The 9,783-nt window shown below is 37.5% G+C and overlaps 1 protein-coding gene across 1 annotated transcript in view; it reads right to left on the reverse strand.

The window, feature by feature from the left end:
* LOC106763446 overlaps positions 1-581 on the reverse strand; it is an 18,963-nt gene extending 18,382 nt beyond the window's left edge. Inside the window, exon 1 of the mRNA XM_014647636.1 lies at positions 409-581. Coding sequence (XP_014503122.1) covers positions 409-581 — 173 coding nt within the window. The remainder of the gene's footprint in view (positions 1-408) is intronic.
* Between the last annotated feature and the right edge of the window lie 9,202 nt (positions 582-9,783).

Here is a 9,783-nt window from a genome sequence, read left to right on the forward strand (position 1 = left end):
ATAAGTGAAGTAAATAAGAAGAGTAGATATATGAGAGTGGATAAGATGAAATTGTAAACCCCAACAACATCATTCATCCACAGTTTCTCAAAACCAATTGAATCAACTACTTTGCATATTTTTTTTTCTTTGCATATAACCACCAAATTTATTCTGTTTTCTCAAGTCTTACACGATTAGGTTACATGAAAGTTAATGCCTAAGAGTCCTTTGGCAACACGATGCTCGGACTTACCCGTTTATATTACTTTATAACGATCTGGTACACTTGCCAGGGACTTAACAAGTTTTTGGCGCCGTTGCCGGGGACTCGTGGTTTAACTTATCTAGTAGTGTAAACTGATTAAGTTTGACTTGATTGTATATATCTTTTTATCTTTTTATCTTTTTAGACCCTTTACTTTGGACCTCATGATGCCATTTTCAAATTTAAGATTGTGGTAAAATACTTCCACCAAATCAGGATACCACGCATCTTTCATTTGGACGAGACTTGACAGACCTTGGAACTCCAGTAATTCAAGAAAATTGAATCCCTCTTTTCTTAACATTCTAATCTTGATGTAGTATGGACAAGCCATCGTTTCTTATGGGTTCAACAGAAATTTACTTCTTGACTCATCATCAATAATCCATCCTGAAGGATCAAGATTTCTTGACACAGCGACTTCCTTTCCTGTTCCTTTGTTTGAGCTTTGGTTTGAAGAGGCCATAATTCTTCAGAACACACCTTCTTTGTCTAAGGATTATTAGAGAAGCTTGCATTACACAGTAACAGGCATAGTACAGCATTTAGAGCAATGTGAGCATTTAAAGCGTTTCATAAGACCCCTGATTCAAATTTTAACGTTTAAACCATTTCCAGCATTAATTGACTCAGTCGATTAAATTAATATTGGAGTCGACTAGGACTCATAAAAATCATTTTCAACCAAATTCAATCAATCAAACCATTAACCACACAACATAAACAATCATACAGTAACAATTAATCAGTATATGCATGATGCAACAGATAGATACATATTTACCAATTGTAGGCACTCAAGGTTTTTGATATGTTCAATAGTTGATTCATCCTTGAGAACAATTCTGCATTAGTTGTATATCCTGCAAAACAATTACAAACTAAGCGAATGCAATGCACAAATTTAATCAGTCATCAACCATACAGTCTAATCAACTAAGCGAAGAATTGACACCGATTAGGCAACTAAGCGTATACCTAATCGCAAGCAGACAACAGATTAAATATTGAGACGAATCAACCAGCAGTATGGCAATTAAAGTGCACAAGTCTCATGAATAAACTACTCTAGCCTCTAATCCAGCACAGCTAACCCACTAAGCGAAGGTTAATCATGTTATCATAATTGCAAACTAAGCGAACACAATACATCTATTCCATCCTATGTGTTCTATACAGATCGATCAACTAAGCGAAGATGCAATTACCAATCGGGCAACTAAGCGTATACCCATTGCAAGAACACAGTCATATTTCATAGAGTGCCAGGTAGAGCAGAATAACCACAAGTACGGTCCGAGAAATCTCAAGGAAACAAAGCAATTTTATTAATGACCAACCCGACTAACTTAAGCTAACATCACAAGTAAATTATCACCACTGAACAGAATAAGCATGTGAAGATCAAAATTAAATAAAAAAAAAACAGCATAAGAAAAGATAACTAACTAAAGAAATTAACCTAGCGACATTTAAAAATGACCACATTCCATCTAAGGCAAAGGAGGCATAGAAACATAAGCTTGGTGAATAATACATAAAAACAAAACTAGTCTGGGATGATAAATCATAAATGCAAATTTCTTAAGTCTGGAAAGCACACAGCAGCTTGGAATGAAATCAACACTTGGAATGCACAAAGCAAAATACATTAACGCATAAATATGAGTGTAACCTGTGTCTCCTCGTTTAGGGCGTGAGCTCCCAGCAATTGAATATTGCTTTCTTCTAGAAGAAAACCAACGGGTCCACCTCCTCCAAAATGAAACGCAACCCATGTGCACACCAAATTAAATCTGCACATCCTTGCAGCCAGCTAAAATAAAATGCACTTTGTCTAAAAGAAATTAATTGTACTTCTCGAAATAAAGATGAATCAGCGCTTCTATTAGAATAAAGAAAAAAAATGAAATGGTAACTTTCTTCCAGCAGCAACGTAAATAAGTGATTTCACTTTCTTGCTAGAATAAAATTATCATTGCCATTACTCTAGAACTGAAACCAACATAAGAAACATATGAGAGTGGCAGTTCCCTTTCAACCATAATCAATCATCGTCAATATGATTCAAGCAAAGAAAAAAAATGCTATTTAAAAAAACGTTCCAGCCCTTCATCCAATGCCATTAACCGAGTGCCTCCTCATGAAAAGTGTGTGTTGCTCCTTATCTTCAAAAAATGCCGAGAGAGAGAAAAATTTAAAAAGCCAAAATCTCCTTCCAAATAAGTGACGGCTGAAAAGAAATAAATTTAAGGGCATCGTTCCAGCCACACTTGAGAGAAACACTGATAGTGCATCTGTGAGGCTCTGTTGCTTTTGATTCATCTCTTGAACTGATTGACTGTTTTTCCATGTTCTGAAATGCTTGGATGATTTCATGAGTATCTGCTTTCCTTGCTTCTGTGTTGGATACTGTCCACTTCCCTTCACTGTCCAGATTTCTTGAGAACTGTGCAACTCTGTGTCTGTCCGTCTTTGTTTCTGTGTGATGAGTCTGTGTCAATTCCTTGATGTCCGTTGAACTGTTCCTAGATTTGCGTCTTGATTTTTCCCAGGAGTGCAAAAGACTAAGTGTGGTCTATTTTGATGAGTCAATATTTTACTGATTTCACTTAGTTTATTGTGCTAGAATTAATCAGGGAATTGTGCTTAATTGTCCGGTATTTTCCCGTTTCTGTTAATTGTGCTTAATTTGACCGGAAATTCTAATTTTAATTAATTTGAATATTCTGAGCTAATTAATTGCATTTTTAATTGCAGAGAAAATTTTGGAGATACAATTTGGAGCATTGGGAAGGAGACAAAATAATTCAAGACTCTCAAATTAGACATTTTAAATTTTAGTTATATTGTAATTTAATTGTTTAAACTTTTTGGACAAGCTTGTGCACATTGGGCCAAATTTTGGCAAAAACATGATGGGCCCAAATAGTTGTAGGACACTTGGTAAATTTAGGGTTTTTGGGTGGACCCCACCCAACCTTAAAAGAGGACACATGGCCCTAGGGATTTAAAACATTCCCAACCATCAGCCGTCACAAACAATGTCAACTCAATGCACTCAAGAAAGCAAACACAAATAGACTTGGCAAGCCTCTAATATCAACACTCAAACACATATTGATGAGATGCTCCAGCGGATGAGATGCAGAAGCCATGATTCTGCAGTAGCGTGTTCCAGCAGTGATGATAATGGATTCAATGTGAAGTAGATGTGTGGTTGAAGATCTATGTGGAAGGAGATCTAGCTTCAGACGGCTTCCAATATCTGGAAGAAAGCTAGGAGATGGAACGAAGATCAGCGAAGGTGACTTTGGCAGAGTAACTCTCGGCTGAGGAGAATGATTCAGCAAAGAAGAAAATTCTCATTAATATCCAAAGTGTTTTTACATGTGCTGCAAAGTGGATTTATAAGAAATCCCATGAACTATGTGTGGTGTGGATGAATTCCTAAAGAGCCGGATCTCCATCCACGTGTCAAGGCAAAGAAAAAGCATGCTGGCATCTAGAAGCCTTATTTACAATGTGAACAATTAAAAAAAAACGTGATCAATTGGCCATAGGTGTGCTTAGCCAAGAATAGGGGTGCTGCTAGCAACTCCAACCTTCATGTGGACAGTTTTGCCCTTCTCTTGGTGTCTCCAAATTCCACTTAAAATGTATGAAGAGAACTTGCCTATTTGGGTCCATGTCTTCAAGCCCTTCTTGGAGTCTTCTAGCCATGCTTCTAGTAATAGGTCCATGACCCAAGTCATCACATATGCATGTTCAAATCAAAAAGTCTTTTATGGATGTAATGGGGCCAAGGATAAGGGAGGATATAATATGGATGAGAAGCTACAAACCAAAAGGAATAGAGGAGCAATGGGGAACAAGTGAAAACACAGTCAAATAGCACCAAAACCCTCTAATTCAATCCTCTTCTTGACTACATCATTCACACATATTTTTTTAATTTTTCTCATTTTTCTATACTTTTTTTTTCTCTCTTTTTTTTTCATCTTGTCTTTTTTCTTTTCTCTCAATATTGGACATAACTCTAAGAGACAAGATACACCATGTATTTACAAAAACACAAACAAGAAGAGGAACCAATCTAGCCAATTCATCATAATCTCCCAGGAGACCACACTTATTCCCAAAACAATTCCAAAGCTCCAACATTCCCTAAGGTTAAGGTAAACATGGTTTTTCACTTAGGGCTAGTGTATAAGCTTCAAAACAAAGAAATGGGGAAAGTAAAGGCTCAAAGTGGCTATCAAAGGATCACAACAAGGTAGGCTCATTTGGCTAGAAGGGCTCAACAACAAAGTTGCCTTTAACACTTCCAAACATGCATATTAATCATGAATCATCAACAAGAGTCAAGCCAAGGCATATGTGCAAGCAATCAAGAGACATATCACACACAAGAAAGAATACAAGTGGCTCAAATCTCACACAGGGTAATTGTCACAATCAAATCAACCTCTCAAAGATCATAATCATCTTTCCAAGCAAAGAAAAGCAAGGATTTCAAGCAAATCAGAGTATTAATGGAGTGAAAGACACATCTACAACCTAAACAAAGTCCAGAAATCAAGAGAAACATGCAAAACTGTACACAAGACAAAACAAAAAATTTAACGCAAAAAACATAAACTAATCAAAGAAAAAATCAGAATCTCCCCTAATAGACCACACTTAAACTACACAATGTCCTTAGTGTGTCACAATCATCATATCAGAAATCAAAACAGTCAACAAATCATGGACAAGTGCAATAAAAGTGGGAAAGGGAGAGGAGGAGGGAAAATAAAACTCCCCTAATCATGGTGGCAATTGCCAATTTTGGACTATCAGGGAAATGTTCTCCACCACTAGAGTCAGCAAGGAAGTCTTAAGGAGGAACTGCTTCAGTCTCCATATTTGATCAAGTAGGGAGATGTCCTCCACAGTTGGATATAAGAAGTAGTGATTGTTGATGAGTGGGTTCAGCTGGTGCCCATTGATATTCAAGCTTTTGTGTACTCTGGCACTCTTGTCTTCCACCGTGGGTGTTTGTTGATCAAACTCATGTGTACCTCCTACAACATGGTTAATGCAATGTGGTTCTACAGAAATAACATGCAGAGGTATAACACCCAATCTCAGTGTAACAAGCTGACCCTTAGATATACCCTCAAAACATGAATCAAGTTCAGAAATAGAAACAATATCAATCACAGGTTCAGATTCATGTTCAGTGCATGGAGAACAAACATTCAGATGCGATAACACAAAGTGGTTTTCATCATGCAAAGAGGGGGAATGAAAATCATGCTCATCAACAATATAATCATCAACATACCCATCATCAACATAATCATCAACAATAGAATCTATCTCAAGTATGTTTACCTCCACTTCCCTGAAAGTTGGTAGAGTGGGGGAAGGTGAAGATGGTCTACCTATCTCAAAAGTGTTGCTCCTATCTGTCTGTTCCTCAACATTTTCATCAGATTCACAGTTAGTATCACCAATCATAAAGTTGGAAGCTAGTTGTATCACATAATTGATCTCAACACAAATAGAGCAAGAACCAGCTTCATAACTACATTTAAAATTTTCAAAAAACTGTGAAAGATCAAAATTTAATCCTAAGTCTGAAACATCTTCAGTTTTCACAGTTTCAATATCAAAATCAACACTAACATGTGAATCTGCAGCAGAACCAAGAATATTTGAATTCATAATCAACTCAAGCAAAGCAAATGGGATTTCAAGTTTAGAGAAAACCTGTGCTGATTCATGATTCATCTCACCAATAACAGCAGAATGAGCAACTACATCCTCAGGTGAAAGAATGGGGAGATAGGAGGGTGGGAAAGTAGATGGCGCAGTAGTAAGCTCATGACTCTGCTCCCCCTCTCCTATGTAGATGGCACTAACATCATCAAGAATCGTAACAGTCTGAAATGGTGATCCCTCTAAAATATGAGACTGTTCCTCAGTGCACTGCGCGACCATCTCCCTCCACAACTCGTTCGATGTAGGCTCAGAAGAAGTAGAAGATTTGACAGGTGCCTTTTGTTGCTGTCGTTTCCACTGATTTTTCTATCGTGGCTGCCTATTATTGTAGAGGTTGGTAGCATAAGCTTGAGGCTTATCATGAGTAACAGGGTGGTCCAAAGAAGGACACACATCCGTAGAGTGGTCACTGGAAGAACATATAGCACACAACCGTGCAACAGATGCAGATGGAGGTGCTGGACTCTAGCTGGATGTCAGCTGTGTCACCAAACTCACAAGAGAATCAAGCTTGCTTTCCAATTTCCTACCAGCAACTGATAAAGAATGAGCAGGCTCATGAAACTGCAACTGCTGAGGTTCCTGAATAGGTGGAGAAGGTATACAAGAATTCGGAACTGGTTGATATTGCTGTGGAGCATCATACCATCCCAAGCTAGGCTCATTCCATCCAGGATCGTTACTGTGACCATACTGAGCAGGGAAGAATTTATCCAAGAACTTATGCTTAAGATTTTCCCAAGAAGTGATGGATCCTGGAGGAAGACAATACAACCAACCTCTTGCTGCTTCTTGTAATGAATGCAGAAATGCCCTTAAAAACATGTCTTCATCCGGGACATCTAGAGGTTTCATTAAAGAGCATAATGTGTAGAACTCTTCCAAATGTCTATGAGGGCATTCACCTACAAAACCATGAAACCTAGGCAGCAAATGTATTAGTCCAGTGTTGAAAACACAACGNATATCCTCCTCATCAAGTGGAAACGACTCCCTAGGAGCACTCTCATGAGATGGAGGAGGAACCCTATTGTTCTCAACACAAAAGTCAGCAGGAGAATCATAATCAGAGTAACAAGTAGGAGAAACAGTATCCACATAACCAAAATAGGTAGACATGGGAAAGAAGGGGAAAGAAGAATGCAATGAAAATATGCAACTACAGCTACCTAAATGCAACACACAATGACGAACACATAAAATAGAACATCACACTCACAACACAAGATAAAACACCAACAGACACTAAGACAGAAAAGACCTAAAACCGAACCGTTGGTCCCCGGCAACGGCGCCAAAATTTTGATGGGTGTCGCACCCTATGCAAAATTTAATGTGCATAAAAGAATGCAGTATAGACTACGAAGTGACTCCTAGGTCGTCTCTCAAGGACCAACTGTGGTTCAAGAATTAGGTCATACAAGAAGTGAAGGGGGGGTTGTGAAAGGTTATGTGAATGAAAAAGAACTAAATTGAAACACACAGATGCAAACAAAAATGGAAAAACATAATCAAACACAGAATAAAAACGATTGGTCATTAATTCAATTACTATGCTTCCAATCACAGATCAACGACAAGTACACACTACTCTAATCCAAATCCAACACAAATCAACCAACTAAGCGAAGGCTAATTCGGTCTTCAAAATTACAGACTAAGCAAATGCAATGCACAAATTTCATCAGTCATCCACCATACAGTCTAATCAACTAAGCGAAGAATTGACACCGATTAAGCAACTAAGCGTATACCTAATCGCAGGCAGACAACAGATTAAATATTGAGCAGAATCAAGCAGCAGTATGGCAATTAAAGTGCGCAAGTCTCATGAATAAACTAATCTACCCTCTAATCTAGCACAACTAACCTAAGCGAAGGTTAATCATGCTATCATAATTGCAAACTAAGCGAACGCAATACATCTATTCCATCCTATGTGTTCTATACAGATCGATCAACTAAGCGAAGATGCAATCACCAATCGGGCAACTAAGCGTATACCCATTGCAAGAACACAGTCATATTTCAAAGAGTGTCAGGCAGAGCAGAATAACCACAAGTACGGTCCGAGAAATCTCAAGGAAACAAAGCAATTTTATTAATGACCAACCCGACTAACTTAAGCTAACATCAAGAGTAAATTATCACCACTAAATAAAATAAGCATGTGAAGATCAAAATTAAATAAAAAAAACAGCATAAGAAAATATAACTAACTAAAGAAATTAACGTAGTGGCATTTAAAAATGACCACATTCCATCTAAGGCAAAGGAGGCATAGAAACATAAGCTTGGTGAATAATAAATAAAAACAAAACTAGTCTAGGAAATTTCTTAAGTCTGGAAAGCACACAACAGCTTGGAATGAAATCAACACTTGGAATGCACTAAGCAAAATACATTAACGCATAAATATGAGTGTAACATGTGTCTCCTCATTTAGGGCGTGAGCTCCCAGCAATTGAATATTGCTTTCTTGTAGAAGAAAACCAACGGGTCTACCTCCTCCAAAATGAAACGCAACCCATGTGCACACCAAATTAAATCCGCACATCCTTGGAGCCAGCTAAAATAAAATGCACTTTGTCTAAAAGAAATTAATTGTATTTCTCGAAATAAAGATGAATCAGCGCTTCTATTAGAATAAAGAAAAAAAAAATGAAATGGTAACTTTCTTCCAACAGCAACGTAAATAAGCGATTCCACTTTCTTGCTAGAATAAAATTATCATTGCCATTTCTCTAGAATTGAAACCAACAAAAGAAACATATGAGAGTGGCAGTTCCGTTTCAACCATAATCAATCACCTTCAATATGATTTAAGCAAAGAAACAAAATGTTATTTAAAAAAACGTTCTAGCCCTTCATCCAATGCCATTAACTAAGTGCCTCCTCATGAAAAGTGTGTGTTGCTCCTTATCTTCAAAAAAATGCCGAGAGAGAGAAAAATTTCAAAAGCCAAAATCTCCTTCCAAATAAGTGAAGGCTGAAAAGAAATAATTTTAAGGGCACCGTTCCAACCACCAAACAAAAGCATGTGAAGGCTGATGGTTGGGAATGTTTTAAATCCTTAGGGCAATGTGTCCTCTTTTAAGGTTGGGTGGGGTCCACCCAAAAACCCTAAAGTTAATAAGTGTCCTACAACTATTTGGGCCCATCATGTTTTTGCCAAAATTTGGCCCAATGTGCACAAGCTTGTCCAAAAAGTTTAAACAATTAAATTACAATATAACTAAAATTTAAAATGTCTAATTTGAGAGTCTTGAATTATTTTGTCTCCTTCCCAGTGCTCCAAATTGTATCTCCAAAATTTTCCCTGCAATTAAAAATGCAATTAATTAGCTCAGAATATTCAAATTAATTAAAATTAGAATTTCTGGTCAAATTAAGCATAATTAACAGAAACGGGAAAATACCAGACAATTAAGCACAATTCCCTGATTAATTCTAGCACAATAAACTAAGTGAAATCAATAAAATATCGACTCATCATTGAATTTAATGATTTTATGACTAAATTCCCTATTTTGAGTAGGAAATATGATAATATGGAAGCAGAGCTGAAGTGCCAAGGAGATGGAACTCAGAATGACCTGAAAAAGCATCAGAAAGGAGGAATGCAAGACGCCTGAGCGCCTTTTTAGGGGCCCTCAGTGCCAAAACATACCGCACCATGCTTGGGCGCCCTTTTTGGGGTGTTGAGCGCCAGTTTTCAAGACTCACAACTCCTGCTTGCCCTCTGAGTGAAGCTGAGTGCCGGTTTT

This window comes from Vigna radiata, chromosome 6, assembly GCF_000741045.1.
Source record: "Vigna radiata var. radiata cultivar VC1973A chromosome 6, Vradiata_ver6, whole genome shotgun sequence".
Classification (NCBI taxonomy): Eukaryota; Viridiplantae; Streptophyta; class Magnoliopsida; order Fabales; family Fabaceae; genus Vigna; species Vigna radiata.